We start from the raw sequence: 20,932 nt of genomic DNA on the forward strand, positions 1-20,932 counted from the left end.
TCCATATTGTCAAAAAAGCAACTGCAGAGTGACAATTAATCAGAATGAAATCCATCATCAGAGAGCTACGATGCATGTTTGGTAAAAAGGCTACATCCCCTAAGATTAACATTTTATAGAGTGATTCAAACAACACCTTTGTATTAAAAAGGATTTCCTTTTTAAACATTTATGTTGCAAACTCCTCTGTAAGTAAATACAGTGGGGACCATTCTAAATGTTTCTTTCTCAAACACATCTGTGGTAAAAACATGGAACTATTAACATTTAGAAAATTAAATGTATTGAGCAGACTTATCAAGGAAACAAGAAGCAAGATTGGTTGAATTAAAGGAGGATTCTTTTGGTCATGAGTTTATAAATGTTAGTGATGTAATTATGATCAGATGTGATGTTCCTCTGAATGGACAACAGAAGGAGATCTGAGAGCCGTCTTTCTCCACATCTGATTCTAGGCTTGGTCTTGATCACCTTCAGTTTGGAGAATGATTGCTTGACTGATGCAGTTGTCACAGGCAGCTTAGACTGTACTGACCCAAAGACAACAGAACAATCTAAAGGCTGAGCAAACTAGTGAGTAGCACTCTACCAAAATCAACTGAATGGAATAATTTCAACTACAACAACTACAAAATGTTTTTAAGGCTGCTTTATTTTCCTAGTGGTCAGCCTACATAAAGGATACATTCATTTCTACCATAATGGCCACTTTACTCCATCGTAAGGACATCTTAAAGGGCACAATATCTCATGTTCTTCACTGGAAGGACACTTCACCATATTTTCTGCTATACAGCGCACCCTCACCCCCCACCCCGTGGGGAGGAGGGATGCATAGGGAGCAAAAAAACTTGAAGCAAAAAGTTGAATCAGAATCAACTTTTGCTGGAAGGCAACGCAACGTCATGCTGCGTTGGCCATTCACATATGTGCGACTGTAAAATCCTGTCTGTGAATATTACATCTGTAGCTCCAACTCGACTTCCTGGATTGCATGTCATTGTCTCACCGGTACCTCAAACAACATGCCCCCTTTGCTGTAGTGCCGGACTACCAAATTTGGTCTAAACACAGCTTTACAGGGCACTATCACATTTTCTTCCACTAAAAGGGCAGCCATGAGGGCATTTCATTCCAGATTGTTACATATAGAGAAGCCCTCTATAGGGCACTTGATCCTGATTTACCCATAACTAAGACAGAGATTACAGATATTTGGTATGTTTTCTCCTTTGTGTGGGCACCTTAGAGGGAATCATCATCATCTTTCCTCTACTGTGGGGGCACTTTTGCGGCAATGCACCAGAGGTTGTGATTTAAACTGTGGTCTGTGTCACTGTTGGTGGCTCAACATCAGTTTTAAATCTGTGATTTGGCTCAAGGTTTTATGAGGAAAGAGACACCTGAAACAATTTTTAATAATGAACACTTTTATTGCTGAATTGTTTCATTGTATAGCTATTAGCATTTCGTTTTGAAAATACAAAAACAAAATAAGAGGTTATATAATAACAATAAGAATTTATTGCATAACCAAAATATTTTCCCTGTATCATTGACAAAGAGTTGAAACACAATCAGAATAACAAACAGCTTTAAAACATTTCAGTTACCAAGAGGGTTATTGCTCATGAAAATCTTACAGATTCTCTCAAGAACTCTTATATACATCTAGTTTCAAGTGTCAAGTGAAACAGAAACTAACTTCTACATTTGTTTCCCTGCTTCGCCTTGTTTTTGATCCAAGATGGACACATACTGTATGTGACTAAAGCCTATTTAGTAGATGTTAGAATTTTAGAAGAAAATATAGTTCCCATACAATGGGAATGGATGAATGAGACGCAAATTGTAAGGTGTTTGAATAAAAGCACTATATAGAACAGTATAGTAACAAGAACACAATAACAGTCAATTTATTTCACCAGTTTATCGGAGGTGGCTTTCTCTCCTCACTTTACTGATACTTCTTGTCGTTTTGATATTCCTTCCAAACAGACTTTGCTGTGTTCTCTACTGCCTCCCATACTGAGCCTGCTTTATCAGCTTCTAGTTGTCCTATACGATGTCCTCTTTCTGCTCTCGTTGTAACCCTCTCTACTATTACTGTTGCTGCATCTGGCATTTTCATCAAGGCTGTGACAACTGAATTAATGTTTTTTACCACACCAAGCAAAGCTCCCAACAATACTCCTGTGGTAATACCAGCAAGCCTCTTGAGAAGATTTGAGACACTGCTCTTTCCATGCTTGTTTTTCATTCTCTCCACTATTTGCAGCATCTCATTGGTGTAGCAGCCGCCATTGTTTTGCAACATCTTGTCTATTGTGTTGCGTAGCTTTGCCACCTGTAAGTGGTTGCTCCTGTATTCACCAGGTTTGTTGTTGTCCCAGTATTTATTATCGATGACATGACATCGGCCGCCACACTTCTTCACCAGATCACTCAGACACTTATTGTGACTGACACACTCCTCAATTGTCATCCCTTCAGGGAGCTGCTCACCATGAGTGAAGACAACTGCAGCATATTTTAAAGCTTCTTCAGAGAAATATTCACATATTTTCCTGATGACAGCTTTCTCCTGCTCGGTGAATTTCTCCACTTTGAGCACAATGAGAAAAGCATGAGGCCCAGGAGCACACTCAGTGATACACTTCACCATCTCAGGCTTCAGGTTCTCTTCAGACATGTCTGTGTCAAAGAAACCAGGAGTGTCGATCAAAGTGATGCTTCTTCTATTAACAGATCTGGTTTCTGCTTGACATTCTTTTGTTTCAGAGTTGAAAGTATGGTTGACTGTGAACACTTTCTCTCCAAATATTGTGTTAGCTAGGCTACTTTTCCCAGATCCAGTTTTTCCCAGCAGGACAATCCTCCTTGTCTCTGTCACTAGAAGAGAATAATGTATCATAATCAGTCATGTACATTTGTGTCTTGCTGCCTCTTCTCAGTAGCCATTGTGCTACTGAACAAAATGTTAAATCATATTTAACTAACTCAAAATTGTTTGCTTTGCTGATGGCAGAACTAAGCGAAACAATAGATTTATGTAAAAATAGAAAGTAATTTATCTAATTATGTTTCTTTGTTATTCACTTTACATGTTTGACAGTTTATATTTTAAATATACAAGTACTTTGTGTTTTCAGTCATTTAATACATTTTTAAGTCAATAATATTTGGATAAATTTCATGTACTATTAGTAATTTTATTTGATGTTTTTAACATTTTATGACAGCCATCTGGAGATTATTTTCCTTGTGGCAGATTAATATGATGCTCAGAGGAACACAGATCTCCACAGAATAACTGAAATAAGTTAACTCACCTTCCATGATAAAAAAGAGTGAAAATGTCTTGAAGTTGAATCTGGTCTATTTCTTTGCTTTGATTCTAGTGAGGTTCTGTGTCAACACACTACAATGAACAACCAGCAACAAGTTACTGTGCTGAAAAAAAGTTCTCATGAATTTATATTCTAGTTTCAGTGAAGGCTCCACCTCTTTTAGAGGTGTGGACTTGAGTCATGTTTCAACTACTTTTGAAAGTAAACTCTGAACGCTGCTTTTCATTCACCAAGGTCATTTTGTGCTCTGAGATTCAATAATACAATTATAGATAGTGGTTTCCTTTTAAATTTACATACAAATATAAAAACAAGCTTGTCATCATGTTTGGTTTTCCCTCCCTGTGGCACATGTTTAGACCTGAAAATATATGGATTTATGGTATTTGTCAGCATTTATAACACTCTATCTCTGACTGTTTTATTGTCCTCATTGATATTTTTCAGTATCTTTGCTGCTTCATTTTTCCACATAACAAGCACTGATCAACACTAGTCTGCCAGAGAAGGTTTGTAAAGCACTTGTACATGTAAATCAGGAATTTGATCGGATTTGACGATTGCATTATACCAAACAACTTTTCAAACAATTTCACTGTTGCAGACAAATTTCCAATGTTGGAATAAAATCATGAGAGTTTTGCTAGAGTTGAGGCCTGCTCCTGTCATCTCGATGGTTTATTGTAAGGTGGTCAAAAAACTCAGTTCAAGCTGCCAGAGATTTGATTTGATTGATTTGTCTGTTCAATTTGTTTGATAACAGGATAAATCAGGGGAGGATCTAGGATTTTTCCAAATCAGGGGCCATAAAGGGGGCATTTTTTACACAGAGGGGTCAAGTATATGTCCAACATCCATGCGCAATTCCTTATTCAGTAAGGTGTACATACATTTCATCAGTCATTCCTTGTTTGCTGTTGGCTCTATAACTTTGAGCCAAGACACACATCATTGAATACATAATGCAAATTGTGCCTTGTTCAAACACACTGTGTACTTCAAAAAAGCTTAGAAAATAATTGTTAATCAAAATGTGGTTTATTAAAGTTGCATTAACAACTTTTACAAGATGAAAACATATGCATACCATCAGGTCCTTGGGAAGCAGAATAATTCTTTGACGGCTGCACAGGACCCCATGCTCTGAACTGGGAAATGTCTGGAAAGAAGAAAACGAAATAAGACGCTTAAGCTGAGTGAGCATTCCACATTTTTGGCCAGCTCCATGAAGAATGGATTGCTCCCGCTAATAGCATTGTGAATTGAGCAACATTTGCACCTGCAATCTGCTCCGTCCCGTTTTAAGGTCCTATTCACAAAAGATGCCGCTGAGTATAATTTGCCCTTGTTTTGTTTCTGATTGAGTGAGCGGAGCGGTTTCCATTGTTTCAGGCTTTTCTCCACATTTCAGCGCACAGATTGGTTCATAATGAAAAAACTGCAGAGAGCACAAAAGCCTCAATTTGCATGTCTTTAACTGGCAGAGGTGCGCACACACACAGAGCTCTGCACAATCGCAAACCAGCTTTCATGTATTTTGCATCTTCTACTTCTCTATTATTTCACATAATATAATCTACTAAAATGTCAAAATACAGCTATTAATATGACTCAGACAAGTCTGAAACATGATAGATTGATGTCTAAATCTTACAATAATGTCATTCAGGTGTCACTGAATGTATCCAGGATGTTGCAGAAACATCAGTACTGATGTTCTGCTTGTTGCCTACAGCTGGCTGCAGCATCACATAGCAACGATAAGTGCGTCTCCAAACTGAGAAAGAGGTTGTGCGTATTTACGCACGAGGCACAGCAGTAGTAACTTCATTAACACCACATCAGCAAGGATCTGAAGGTAGCTAATTAATGTTCTGTGTTCTGCTGCACATCTACGGGTCAGCTGTTAGACACTGATTCCAGGTTCATACGGTGGGAATGTTTGTAATAAAGAAGCCCTGATGGATGAATCCTGAGCTCTATCACGCTGTTATTTTTATTTTTAAATCCGAGATTTATCCTCCCATGTCTGACTGTATATATCACCATTAATATCATTCAAGCCTCACAAGCTTGAATATTTGAAGAGAGAGAGACAGAGTGAGAGTGTGAGTGAGAAGTGAGTGTGTGCGCACAGTGAACACACTAATAACTAATAACTCCACTCTAACTGCGTACGGCAATTAGTGCCGGTCTTTGTGAATTAGACTGTTTTTGCTAAATGTATCAATATTACCTAATTTACATACATGCAAATGGGAAAGGCGCACCATGACACTATTTGCTTGGCAGCACAGTTTGTTTGTGGGTGCTTTGAGAATTACACTTTGTCACATTTGCACAAGTTTAGTGGCCGAAAAAGCCATGCAATCCTTTTGTGGATTTGGCCCTATGTTTATTTTGTAAATGAAAGCACTCTAGTAAGTTTTCCTGGCATTGAACAAACAGCAAGCATGTCAAAAGTAGTTATGACCAACAGGTATCACAATGTGTGAACCTCCTCACCAATAGGTTTGTACACTCAATGTGGTAAAAAAATATATAGCAATGTGGAGATTCTGACAGCTACAAAAAACAAAAAACAAAAAAATCCAAAACAAAAACAAACAAAATTAAAGCTGCAAGCAGCGTTTAACGGGCCCTCGCGCCTCCATGCAAGTCGGGCCGCGGCGCAGTCAAAGGGCTTTTGTCACAGGCATGATGATGTCTACAGACCTGGGTTGTTTTCAGACAGTGCAAGAAGGAGATAAATATCACTTCCTTTGTCCACTATTTTGCCTGCTACTGGGGCTGCTTTGCTGCAATTTCGTAGGGGCGCTATTCAGCCAGTTTGCATCACTGATGGAATATTGTCATGTACACGTGTTCAGGCCGGGAGTCTTATCAAACATGCAAAGTTTGGTGCAGACTGGAGCATTTACAATAAAGTTATAGCAACTTCCTCTGTCATGGTGAAACATCAAACCTCAACGGTAAGAGATGAAAACACGTCTTACCTCGATGTCAGTGTGACCGAGTAGGAAGAGCCAAGCTCAAGCAGGCTGTTTTTGTAAGCTTGCACGACGACACGTCATCAGGCCATCACGACCCCCAGTAATCGAGCCACCAGTAGCACCAATCATGTCAATAAAATGGCGTTTTCTGGGACTTTCTGGAAGCTGACGAATCACAAAGCTTGTCTCCATGGCTCTGGGAATCTGCCTGATTGCACTTCATATCTGTTGTACATTAAAATATACGGTGCAACGAGTACTTGCTGGACAAAGACATGTAACTTTAGTTGTCTATTATCTAACATTGCATGAAGGAGTTAAATATCATTTCCTGTGTCCGCTATATGGTGCTAGAAAACACACATTAAATAAACATCATGTCGCTGTAGATCAAATTGCAAATGCAAATTACAACCATAAGACTATATGAAACGCTAGAAGGATTTAAAGTTGAAACGACGGATACAGAAAGTGGCGACGCTAATAAGGCTAAAGTTAGCTGCAGCATGACCGGAAGGAAGCATAACCAGTTAGCCTCTGCTCGGCTCTCAGCTAGCCCCAGCTCTCTGTTTGGATCCTACCGGACCACTGAGCCCCAGTTTATTATTCAGGTTAAAGTGGGAAGAACCAGGGGGTCTGAAATGAAGCCTGCAGAAGAAACACCGGGGCCATCAGGGTAAAACAGTCCGTGGAGGAGTTGCTGTGTTCGGCTGCACAGATAGGAAATCTGTCAGCTGACTGGATGTACCACTCTGTTTGAAAAAACCTCTTATTCTCCTCTTTTTGGGTTATAACAGCGGTTGGCAACTAGCATATTAGGCACATTACCGCCACCCTCCACTTCGGACTGTAGACCAGATATTAAATCCTACACATCAATCCTGTCTATCTAATAAACTCAAAAAAAAAACAACTGCTACTCTACCCACTTGGCAGGTTCATTAAAGTTTTAATGCTGAGCTCCAGAACTCTGGTCTTCCTGAGTTCTTCCATCATATGTTGTCTTTTTTGATCATACTTAGTACAAGCTATGCTTGCATGTGTAATAGTTTCCTCAGCCAAGTGGGAAAAAATATGTGCATATATCGGCAATCGCCAAAAATGATAGTCAAAAAGTAATCATGTTAAATAACCGTGATGTCAATATCGAGCAAAAATAATTGTGATTATGCTTTTTGCCATAATTGAGCACCCGTAAAGAGAACATAAATTTTGATTTACATACACACACACACTAAGCATTTAAATATGTATGTGATAAATTGTTGTCTTTAATAAACAGTTACTTGAACATTTTTCAGTGTGCTCCTAAATTTCTATGTATGCTCCTAATTTTTTTCATGTAGGAACACATGTACTCCTCGACAAAAAAGTAAGCAAAAGTAAGCCTCTTGGAGCTCAGGCCCTAAAAATATGAAGCCTCATTTGAAGCCTCAACTATTGTGCAGTAAATCTGTTTGGGACATCTCATCCAGCCTGTATCAGTTGGACTCAATCTCTCACTGGACTGTTGCCTCCATCAGCTGTGATCACATGGAACCAAAACACACTCAGTGTAATTCTGCAGACTGGTTAGAGATTCATCCTACCTGATATGGTCTAGTAAAAAGAACCTCCTAGTTTCCATGTCTACCCAAGCAGACTGACTATATTTGTACTTAACAGATTTACTGCACAATAGTTGAGGCTTCATATGATGCTCACTGTCTCTGTAGATCATTCACTGCAAACGCCTCTCTACAGATACTTATCTGTTTTGTTTTGTTTTGTTTTTGTCTAACTGTCAACATCTCCACATTTATATTTATTTTTTGAGACATTGAGTGTACAAACATATTGATGAGGAGATGCACACAGTGCGACATCTGCTGGTCATTTTTTGTAACTACTTTTTGCGTGCTTGCTGTTGGTTCTTTGCCATCGATCTAATTATTGAGAACAGACTTCAGTGTCCACAGTACATCCTGAGAAAAACTTACTACAGTGCTTTCATTCTGTTTGTTCTGTCAGTAAGAGCAGAAAAATAAGAAATCGAGCTGAATATGTGTTTTTTGGTTTTTTGCCCAAAATTCAAAAAACGAAAAAACGACCGTATTCTGGTTTCTGCCTGTGTCAATTGTACCGCAAAAACAAACAGTTCAAACGTACCTTGGTCTGAAACAAATAACCGATTTACTGTTTTTTGGTTTTTGAATTACGAATTATCCGATGATACCCGGACCCTGTTTCCGGTTGCTGTCTGTGTCAATTTTACCGAAAAAACAAACGGTTCAAACGTATCTTGGTCACAGATCTACACAGAATAACTGAAATAAGTTGTTAACTCACCTTCCATGATGTTAAAAATGAAATCAGAGTGAAAATGTCTTGAAGTTGAATCTGGTCTATTTCTTTGCTTTGATTCTAGTGAGGTTCTGTGTCAACACACTACGATGAACAACCAGCAACAAGTTACTATGCTGAGAAAAGTTCTCATGAATTTATATTCCAGTTTCAGTGAAGGCTCCACCTTTTTTAGAGGTGTGGACTTGAGTCATGTTTCAACTACTTTTGAAAGCAAAATCTGAGCACTGCTTTTCATTCAACCAAGGTCATTTTGTGCTCAGAGATTCAATAATACAATTATAGGGAGTGGTTCTTTTTTAAAATTTACATACAGATATAAAAGCAAGCTTGTCATTATTTTTAGCTTTCCCTCTCTGTAGCACATGTTTAGACCTTAAAACATATGGATTTATGGTATTTGTCAGCATTTATAACTCTGTATCTCTGACTGTTTTATTGTCCTAATTGATATTTTTCAGTATCTTTGCTGCTTCATTTTTTCACATAACAAACACTGATCAACACTAGTCTGACAGAGAAGGCTGGTTGTAAATCAGGAATTTGATCAGATTTGACAACTGCTTCTCAGTACCAGCTGTCTTAAATTAGTCTTTTTCTCATTTTGACATTCCGATAAAATCAAACATGTTTAATATTATCATAAGTCTTTAGTCTTGGCTCATTACTGTAACGGCCTAAAAAACTACTTAAATACCATCACACACACACACACACACACACACACACACACACACACACACACACACACACACGATAAATGGTGAATTAACAATGTTATGAGTTGGTGTTTAATTCGTTTAACTGATCCACCAACCAGCATGTATTTTAGTGAAAAATCTTAATTTTTGTAACGGTTCACCTCTCATTCCCACCGTCTCCTCCCACTAAAATAGCTCAGCTATCCAACAGAGGCTAGTAGTGAGTTGAGGTGACAAAATCCAAAATGTAGCTATATAAATACAGTTAGGTGGTTTCTGTGGGCAGCTGTATAAACAGTGTAGATGTTTTAAGTTGTAAAAATGCAAATTAGCATTCTTAGCAGTCTTAGCTAATATGATCTAAGAAACGTTAACCCAAATCAATTTTTATTTGTAATAAAAGTTAAATGTTAAATGACAATTAGATAATAACAGGAACAATCAGTGTGTAGTGTCTGTTGTTTCTCTCCACAGTTGATGGTTTTCCGTTATAACTTAATTAATTAATTGATTTACATTTTCTTTTGCTTGTTTTTCAGAACAAACCACTGCACATACAAGAGCAGCAGCTGTGGTCACAGCTGCTGTCTGTTCCCAGAACTCATCAGGGATGAGTTTGCTCACTGTCTTAAGAAAGAGGAAATAATGTTACCAGTTAAGCAAATACTATGTGTCTTCTCTGAAAAGAAATTAAGATCACAATCCTTTTTACAGAGAAATTTCACTACAATCATCCTGACATTGAGAATTTGCATTGTTTTTTGTAATATGTATTTTACATACCATAAATGAAGATACTTCACTTTCATGTTGTTTCTCACACAAAGTCAAACTTTGTGTCATATTTAGATACATGATGGAACATAGTTTGTGTCTGATGTTGATACATTAAACTGTGGACTCTTTCACTCACGTACACCATCACCTTTCACCCAATAAAGAAGTGAAACAGGCACCATAAATGAGGAACGGTTATACCTTTGTTTATCTCATGTCAGAGTCTCATCCTGTGAGCGGAAGTGTTTACACAAAGCATCTGCTACTAAATGTAAAAACCACAGTTTTACTTGTGCAGTCTTCTACAGTGGTTGCACAAGTCAGAAGTTTCCATTAAACATATCTAAGTTAAAACATGAGTACTGTATACTATATAAGATGTAAAATTTCCATTATACTCAAGTCCCTGCTTTACCTTGAACAGCAACAAAGCAACAAACTCAACTATACATTTGTAAAGATGCTTGAAAACGTCTCGCTCCGTTTATCCACAACAGGAGCTCTGTGCACAGCCATATCAACGCGCTACCGTCTTCTCTCTCCTCTTCGCTCCCTGGTGCGCTCTTTCTCTTTCCCACCCACACAGTCCACCTGAGCCTTTCCTTGCAACTGATTGGCTGTGGGCTTAAATCTGCACTCCGCCATAATCTTGGAGAATGATCTTTAAAGGGATGGTGTGTAAATATAAAAGGGGAATAAATATATCTTTTTACTGTCCTCCATCACTTACTATACATGTAACGAAGAGACACACAGGAGAGCGGCGTAGAGCGTTCTTCACTTCACCATGTTTTTCTGCTATACAGTGCACCCTATAGGGTACTTCACAGTGTGTGAAACAGCAGCCCTCCCATTCATTTGAATGGGTTTGCTTGGACAAGCTGTTGTTATTTATTTGTTTATTAGTATCAAATAGCAAATTTAAGCTGTGGTCTGTGTCACTGTTGGTGGCTCAACATCAGTTTTAATTCTATGATTTGGCTCATGGTTTTATGAGGAAAGAGACACCTGAAACAATTCTTAATAATGAACAACTTTATTGTTGAATTGTTTCATTGGTATAGCTATTAGAATTTCATTTTGAAAAAATCAAAGACAAAACAACAACAATAAAATAAGAGGTTATATAATAACAATAAGAATTCACTGCATGATCAAAACATTTCCTCTGTATCATTGTCAAAAAGTTGAAACACAATCAGAATAACAAACAGCTTTAAAACATTTGTTACCAAGAGATTTATTCTCATGAAAATCTTAAAGATTCTCTCAAGAACTCTTATATACATCTAGTTTCAAAGAGCAACATTTTGAAATAATAAATCAAAGTCATTGACAGATATTAAAAACATTTGATAGAATACTTTTAAAAGTCAAATGTTTGCTGTGTTTTTGTAAGAATATCTGGCAAAAGAAGATAAACTACAGTAAGATATTGTTCACAAGGAGTGTCAAGTGAAACAGAAACTAACTTCTACATGTGTTTCCCTGCTTCGCCTTGTTTTGGATCCAAGATGGACACATAATGTATGTGACTAAAGCCTATTTAGTAGATTAGAATTTTAGGAGCAAATATAATTCCTATACAATGGGAATGGATGAATGAGAGGAAAATTGTAAAGCGTTTGAATAAAAGCACTATATAGAACAGTATAATAACAAGAACACTGTAACAGTCAATTTATTTCACCTGTTTATCAGAAGTGGCTTTTTCTCCTCACTTTACTGATGCTTTTTGTTACTTTTTTTTGTGATTTTAAATGTTTGTAGAGCTTTGTCACAGACAGACTTTGCAGTGTTCTCTGCTGTCTCACATACTGAATCTTCTTGATCAGCTTCAAAATATCCTATACAATCTCCTACTACTGCTCCTATGGTAATATCACCTTACTAAAAAAATGTCAAATTTGAGACATGATCTTTCCATTCTTTTTAATCATTCAGTCCACTGTTTGCAGCATCAGTGGTGTAGCAGTCTCCGTTGTTTTCGTCCACTATCTTGTCTATAGTTTTGAGTAGCTCTGCCACCTGGAACTGGTTGCTCCTATATTCATCCTACTGGTTGTTCTTCCAGTGTTTATTATCAACAACGTGGCATCGGCCACCGCATTTCTTCACCATATCACTCAGAACTTTATTCTGTTGGACAAACTCCTCAATTTTCATTCCTTCAGGGAGCTGGTCACCATGCGTGAAGACAACTGCAGCATATTTGAAAGCCTCCTCAGAAAAAGTCTTTCGTATTTTGTCAATAACCTGCTTCTCATGCGTTGTGAATCTCTCAACTTTAAGTAAAATGAGAAAAACATGAGGCCCAGGAGCGCACTCTATGATACGCCTCATCATCTCATTCCTCATCTCCTTCTCCGACATGTCTGGGTCAAAGAAACCAGGAGTGTTGCAAAGTGATGTTTCTTCCATTGACAGATCTGGTTTCTTTTGCACATTGACTTGTTCCAGAGTTTGGATCATGGTTTATCTTGAAGACATCCTCTCCGAATAAGATTTTGAGTGCACTGCTTTTCCCAGCACCAGTTTTTTCCCAGCAAGGCAATTCTTCTGTCTGAGTTTAGAAAAGAATAATGAATCAGGATCAATAATATTATGCATATTGCTCTTGCTAGTTTTTGTGCATCACTATTCAGATTACACTGTGAGTGGAATAATTCTTTATGCACACAGTAAAAATCACAATAAAGAGGGACAGCACACACTAAATTAGGTTGCACAACTGGTAAATGAGGTCATGTAGAATCCTTGATTTTGGTTTGAATGTTTTTATCCACATGTGAAAAGTAGCTGAAGTTAACAAGTACACTAGCACTGTATTTTTTAGAAATTTTTATGTAATTTCTTTTATGCTGGATGTTGTAAAATATTAATTTTTTGGTTTGAGAAGATAATGTGGGTAAATAAGGGCAACAGATGGGAAAATCCTCCCCAAGATACATTTGCATTGATCACATTAGAGGACCAAGCAGAGACACTGGTATGCTTCTTTTCCAGAAGGAGAGTTTTTATATATTTACACCTCAAATTCTTTACTCTGACATTTTCTCAAATTTAGACATATTTTGTTGAAAATATTTATATTTTTACTAGATTTTAAGATGCAGTACATTTTAATAATTGATGCATTTTACAAGATAGATTTAAAGAATTATCGATAATATAAGTTATGAATATGAAATATCTTTTATGATTAAACAATGAAACATGTTTAAAAATGAAGAAGGACATCTTGTACATAAAAACTGATCATTTCTCATCAATCAAAACAGATTTATTGTGTAATTTTGTAAACAGCTGTGAGGTTTAAGCTGTTCACAGATACATTTTTTAAATGCATAGTGATGCATCTCAGGTGTTAAAACTGTATACACAGTCAAAACTTTTGATTAAAACAAAAATGACTGCAGTTTAAAATTCTTCATGAGACAACTGTGTTGTGCTCAGAGCAAACAAAATATCATAAGTGAAAAGAATTAACTCACCGCCCATGTTGTCAAAAAAGAGTAACTGCAGAGTGACAATGAAGATGACAAGACTGCCTGTGTGAGTATGTTTCTCTTTTACACTTATTTATCAGGTGCATTGTGGGGCAAACTTGAGGTAAGACAAGTAGGAAACTGTCTGGAGCCCTGAGCTAAAAGGGATCCAAACAGCTATAGATTTATTATGATGTTTAGATATGAAACATATAAAATCATGTTGCTATTCTAACTAATTATAACCAGAAATGACTTTTTTTTTTTAAAGAAATCATTGTAAATGTGCTACTCCCTCCGTGCACTACAGATTAATGGACTGTTCCATAACTGGAAGAACCACTGACCCCAGCACATCACATCACAGTGAGAGTTGTTGTACTATTGTCCTGCTATTGCTGTGGCTTCTCTTTTTTTCAGAAAGTCAAACCAGGCAAAGCTTCCACTTAATGACATTTTGATTGTATCCAAATGTTAATAGTAATAGATTGTTTTTATGTGTAGTTGAAGGGAACATTCTCAGGATAATTTAGGTATAAGGTTTGAAAGTAAAACTTGTAGTTAAATGTCTGCATGTGACATTATTGTTTGGGGGTCTGATGGATAAAAGAACCTTATCTCACAGTGCACAATGTCAGTAAAGAAAAAGTACAGAATGACAGTTGCCTGAACCTACTGTTATGTTTCCATAACGGCGATAGATGGAGCAACAATAGCATGTTGTTATTGTCTTTTTAACTACATTATGAAATCACAAATCACATGTGCTTTCAAATAAAATATTTATTGGTTTAACTAAAAACTTTATTTGCTCAAATTACATTCTGTCAAATCTTTCTATACTGATACTTTGTTATCAAGACAAAAGAACAAAGTATTTTTCCAAAACCTTATAAGCAAAATATAATAAGAAGGACAATGAAGAAATCTTTGTTTTAGGTTGTGATGAAATCAAAGTGTCCATGTACTGCAAACAAAGCTTCCACACCAGTAACCGAAGAGTTTCTGTGTGTCTCAGATACAGTAAATATGTTTCTCCTGCGTTCCAGTGTCTTTGACTTCATTGGATTCTAACAGCATTACATGCCAACTTTGATTTTTCCACACCATCATGTAAAATATTTCATCTTCTGATCTTTTATGACATAACAACTCACATTGGAGGTTAAATACTGTCATTGCAGATATCTAGGCATTTATTTTAAACTCAAACATGCACATACATACTGCAAGCGAGCCATTTGAGCTTTCCTTGTTTCAACAGGACATCTCATTTCACCATCACACTGTATAATTAGACACCAAAGAGAAAGATTCATGTCTATTTTGTCAAAAATACAAAGCCACTCAAGCTCTTGGCCTCTTTTTTTCTGTTCTTCATCACTCAATATGTCTCCCTCCTTCATTCCCTTTCTTCCTAGACAGTGACAAACAGTAGCCTGGCGGTGTAGGCCAGGTCAGTGCGGTAAAGCAGGAAGTTGATCACCGCCACTGATCAGTTTTGGACTGAGATGAGATTATGGTAGTGTATGGAATCAAATAATGGTCATAAATATTTTGAGCTTGAAGACAATGAAGACAACAACTCCCATGATCCTACACTACTTCAACCATCATCAAACTGTTTTTTGTTATTGTTTTGATTGAGAGACCCCTATCAGCTGAAATTACATATTGTGTGTTTAGATTAATTAATTATTAAAATAACACTAATTAAATGCATCTGTTTTTCCTATTTGTGAGTCACTCAGCTGATGGGATGAATGTAAATGATTAAATTATAAATATAAGACACTTGAAAACATATGAAGAATTTGCTGATTTATTGTTAAATTGTACATTTATATGCAAGCAAACAAACTGAAAATTAAATGAAAATTATGGAGGGATCACATCCCAACAACCATTGTCACTTCATAATCATTTCAGATAAAATGTATCAGGAAAAATAAAAATACCTTTTAATTCATGATGAATTTATGATTCATGGTTATCATTTACAACAACTCTCAGTTGATCACATTATTAACTAGAAAATGCAATTTCTGTAGAAATTGCGTGTGATTGCTGAAAGCGAATTTAGATTGCATAACTGGAAGCTGAACACTATTGAAAAATCTAGCAAGATTAAAATCCCCATGTTTGTAAGACAGACATGCTATGCACTGAGCTAACATGTCACACAGCAATGCCAGGCCAGATTCTGCTATTTAGTCTGTCAATTCATCCTTCAACTCTACTGAGCTCTGCCCTAAGAGGGGCTCGAACTCACAACCTTTGGATCAAAAAAAGGAGTTGAGAAGTGACAGGAGCTTAAAACACTAGACTACTCAAACTGGAAAAGATGTATTTAACAATAATAGCAATCCATACTTTAGATAATAATGTTAAAGTGAGCTAGAGAGGAATTGACTTATGGTACTTGATATAGATGGAAAGCAACTTTGTACATGACAGCAATATTATGAGGAGCACTGCAGAGAGCAGGTATTGAACACAAAACCTTGTCATCTAAGGGGTAGCTGATCATGAAAACAGTGTTCTAAACCACTGAGCCAACAGACATTCCCAGTAATGAAAGGAAAAAAATCTTCATTTTGATGATGAAAATGTATTTGTCTCAAACTAGAGCTTGAAGCCCAGAGATTTGTACATCATTAGTGAAAGCAAGACTAGTTTAACATGAGAATGAATGATATGTGTAAAAAGTGTTTGAAGGAAGAGAGAGTCTGTAAGTTTAAGAAACTGGAGTGAGAGGAGACACACATCCTGCAGACTGTATTGCAGTCAATGAGAACATGACAGGGACTCTCTATCAATTAAGGTTCAGATCTCAAAAACTATAAGTCCTATGTGAAATGTATTTACATCGTGAGAGAGAGGAGGCTTGTGGCAACATACTGAGGCAAGATATGTGCTTGAGGAGTTAAAATTGTGGGAGTGACAGCAGTTTAGAAAAACATTTCCGGTCTAAAATTATCTGTGCTCTGCACTGTGCCTGATCACATGACACACTGGTGAGACCTGCAAAAATCTTCAAAACCCCTTACTTTGGGCTTAAATTGCTGAAAAACTACAAAAGATATCACTAAACAATCTGATAACTTTGAAGTTCAAAGTTTTGTGAACTTTTTACAGTTTGAATGGCAGAATGGAGCAGTTGAGTGTCAAAGTGACCAAGGTTCCAACTCAGTTAAAGGGTTTGTCCCATAGACTGCCATTATAAATTTTAATGTTTTAAAAAATTATATAAAATCGCTGAAACATGTTACATTTCAGAAAAATACAAGCACACATCTGCTGAATGAGTTGCACAGATTGACAGTTGAATGGTTTTTATAGCACAAAGTATGCAGCAGTTGAAACGCAGCAAAAAAACGTACGGAAGACAGAATAAGAATAAAGACTGAGAAGAACAATGTGTGATTGCTGGAAGCAGTACAAAAAACAAAAAAAGCAAATCATCATCATAAAACGCCGCAAAGTCATGTAGAGTCCATGTCTCAACAACCACTTTAGATTTCAGATCAAAACTTGTGCCTTATTTCCTTACAGTAAACAGGACATTACAGAAGATAAGACAGGATGTACAGTAATGAATACATGAATGACAGTTTCCAGAGAAACAGCTTTAAATGACCCCTGATGTGATGCTTAACTAAATAAATAATTATGACACACTGACTGCAGCTGACAGACTGTGACTGGGATGTCATTTTATAAATTGTGACCAGTATGTAGAAAACTATATTAAAAAATATACATATTGCCAATTATAATTCTTTGCTACACCCACATTTCCAAAACCAAACCTGATGATCACATTATCCTGTGTCTACTGTGATGTAAACAAGAGGCTGTAGTGCTCAGCAATATGGTTGAAAATCAACATCACACATGAAAATAATGTATCATCACACTGATGTTAAATGCATGTAAAAACAAAAACTTTACAACTGATTGTAAATTTCTATTTCAAATTGCCATGGATTGTAATTGTAAAAGTATCAAAATGTAAATAAATGAACACAAAGGGAATAAAACATAAAAACTGCTTCAGGTAACGTAAAATAAGCAGAAAGTATAGAAAGTAAAGATTTAACATTTGTAAAAGTGAGTATTTAAAAGACTAAGAGGAAAATATTTGCAGATTTCATGGTTGGTTGGCGACATAGAGTGTTAACAGCTCAGCAATATAACCTGTTAGAGCTTTAAAAGTAATGAAAACATTTTAAGAATCAATTTATTTATTTAATTTTGTTACTAATGCCAGTTAACAGGGCATTACAGAAGATAAGATAGGATGTACAGTAATGAATGCATGAAAGAAACAGGTTGAAGTGGAACCTGATGTGATACTTAGATATTATTATGCAAATTCTGCACAGTGTATAAAAAAAGTATAGTTGGCAACAAGTAAATGCAGCTACAATAGAAATTATTTGGGTTTCTTACAATTGTTACGGCATTTACTGCCCCTCAAAGCTTAAAAATGATCTACAAGCTCACTGACTGAGACAAAAGTGTGGGCAGGTGTGGAAGAGAAAACCCGAATAAATATTTCATCATTCATTCTCAGTGATATACCGTTTAGTGATTACCTCTGTCTGAATATTTGTGTGCATGAAGATAGCACTCTCAAAGATAACAAAGGAATGATCAGAGAGAGCGACATCAGTCACCACACAAAAATGTTCAGACCCCTGGAGGTGATTAAGTCCAGAGTGTGCCCTTTGTTGTGTGTGGGCTCTGTTACAGGCTGAGTCAGTCCATAGTTATCAAGAACAACTCAGTTCTTAAGCCCCTCTGTCCTAGGGGTTGTCAACATGGATGTTAAAATCACCAACAATAACTACACAGTCAAAGTCAATACAGATGACAGACAGCAGTTCAGTGCAGTCATTGAAAAAGTTTGCACAGTATTTATGTGGCCTGCAGATATTTAGGAACATAGCTGAGAAGAGGAATTCAACTGAAGAGCCACATATTCAAAAGAAGCTAAATTTCCATTAGACATCTGCCTGCGTTGGAGGGAATCATTAAACAAAATGGCAAATCCACCTCCTCTCTTATGCACTCTAGCTTAACTCATAAAACTAAAGTTGGGAGGGTCGACTCAATAAGAACAGCTGCACTGTTATCTTGGTCTAACCAAGGTTAATTTAAAAACATAAAATCAAGATTGCGCTTGACAATAAAATCATTGATTAAAAATTTCCTGCCAAAGACCTGATGTTTAATAAAGCTAGATTTAGTGTGTTACAAGCATTATCTGCCCATTTTTTTGGGACAGACTGTGGCTGACGAGGAATGGATGCTAAATATGATAAATTTGCAGAACCGTTTGGATGCTTCCTGCTTCTTAGCAGACTCATTCTTTTTCTAATACCTACCTTTGCTATTCTTGGGAACCTCAGAAACTCATTAAAGCTCTGCATGTGTGAACATTAAAATGAACATTAACATTGCAAGACTTTCTAATCTGATGTAAACCGATTTGGAACAATTCTCTTCTTGTGATTTGGTTGAGGAGCAGCCTTAAAGGATAAAGCTGGTGAATCGTCAACACCATATAAACATCCTATAAACAAACCAAAATCAACAGTCCGTCTCTCAACATGTTCCAACTGCTCTAACCTGTCTTTTGCACTCTGATACAGTAGGCCCAGTATTTTCCTAAAACAGTATGGCATTGCAGTTTAAGATTATTCAAACAAGAGTAAATAATGCATTTGATGGGGACTATTTTCAGCCGTGGATTAATACACAATTGGTACTCTTGTAAGTATTTACAGCAGCAGGACAATGTATGTGTGATTGACTCAAAATATATTACAGTGCCTTTGTTCATTGTAATAAGGAAATATGTCACCCAGTGCAACAATGTGGCACATTAATGTGTTTTTAGTAATTTTTGGACAACAGTGGAGCTCCATGGCACAGAGGAATAAACTGCACCAGGCCATTTACTGACAATTAATGTATATAGAGAGTGTTTATTCACCTGTATCATTTAACCTTTTATGTGGTTTTATTAAAAAAACAACTGAATAGACAGTGATCAATGACAATCAGCTGTTTTATTGTTGCATAATACATTTATAACTGAGCAAAAAACACTCAATGTACAAAAAACAATCAAACAAAAACAAAACAGAGATAAAAGCAAATCACCATCATAAAACACCACAAAGTCATGTAGAGTCCATGTCTCAACAACCACTTTCAGATTTTAGATCAAAACATGCCCTGTTTGTTTACAGTAAACAAGACATTACAGAAGATAAGACAGGATGTACAGTAATGAATGCATAAATGACAATTTCCAGAGAAACAGGTTGAGGAGGAACCTGATGTGATGCTTAGTTAAATAGATTAAAACATTAATTACTGCTAGATTAACTTCTTATTTACTCTGTGTGGATTCTGCTTCAATGGTCATTCAAATTTGTTCCAAGGATTGTATGCTCTATTGTATTAATCAGAACGTTTGTTCAAAACATCATCAAATGTCTTCTGTATTGCCTCCACTGGTGTAATTGCTACCTCAATTACCTTTTCTATTGCACTGACTGGTGGAGACACGCTTGCAGTCTCGGCTATTTGTTCTTCTACCACTGTTGCTAGTGGTGTTGCTATTACTTGTTCATCAAATAGTGGTATACCTCTGTTAATTACTTCACGAATTTTGACTTGATCAACACAGCTGAGACAGTTGCAAATAATCCAACAATGATCACCAAACCCACAAAACCTCTAATCCATGTCTGTGGTGCTTTGTTCAAACGCTTCTCAAGGACTCTGCTTTTAGCCTGCTGTCTGATCTCTTCCTGTGTCATGTTTCCTGATGACAGTCTGATGCACTCTTCCTCTTTCTGTATTTCTCTCTCCACTGTTTGCAGCATTTCATTGGTGTAGTAGCCTCCATTGTTTTCCATCACTATCTCTTCTATGGTGTTGAGCAGCTCTGCCACCTGGAACTGGTTGCTCCTGTATTCATCCTGCTGTTTGATCTTCCAGTATTTATTATCAACAACGTGGCACCGGCCACCGCACTTCTTCACCAGATCACTCATATGCTCACTTTCATTGACAAGCATATTTGAAAGCATCAACAGAGAAATATTCACACATTTTTGTGATGACAGCTTTCTCCTGCTTGGTGAATTTCTCCACTTTAAGCACAATGAGAAAAGCATGAGGCCCAGGAGCACACTCAGTGATACACCTCATCATCTCAGGCTTCATGTCCTCCTCAGACCTGCCTGGGTCAGAGAAAC

At 36.8% G+C, this 20,932-nt stretch overlaps 1 protein-coding gene across 1 annotated transcript; it reads right to left on the bottom strand.

The window, feature by feature from the left end:
* Positions 1-1,686: 1,686 nt before the first annotated feature.
* Positions 1,687-20,728, bottom strand: LOC122974476 (GTPase IMAP family member 4-like). Its single transcript, XM_044342510.1, has 3 exons — positions 20,440-20,728; positions 4,438-4,509; positions 1,687-2,892 (listed from the first exon to the last, which is right to left on the bottom strand). The coding sequence occupies exons 1-3, from the start codon at positions 20,726-20,728 to the stop codon at positions 1,958-1,960; spliced, it is 1,296 nt and encodes a 431-aa protein (XP_044198445.1). The 3' UTR covers positions 1,687-1,957.
* Positions 20,729-20,932: the final 204 nt, after the last annotated feature.

Source organism: Thunnus albacares, chromosome 22 (genome assembly GCF_914725855.1).
Source record: "Thunnus albacares chromosome 22, fThuAlb1.1, whole genome shotgun sequence".
NCBI lineage: Eukaryota > Metazoa > Chordata > Actinopteri > Scombriformes > Scombridae > Thunnus > Thunnus albacares.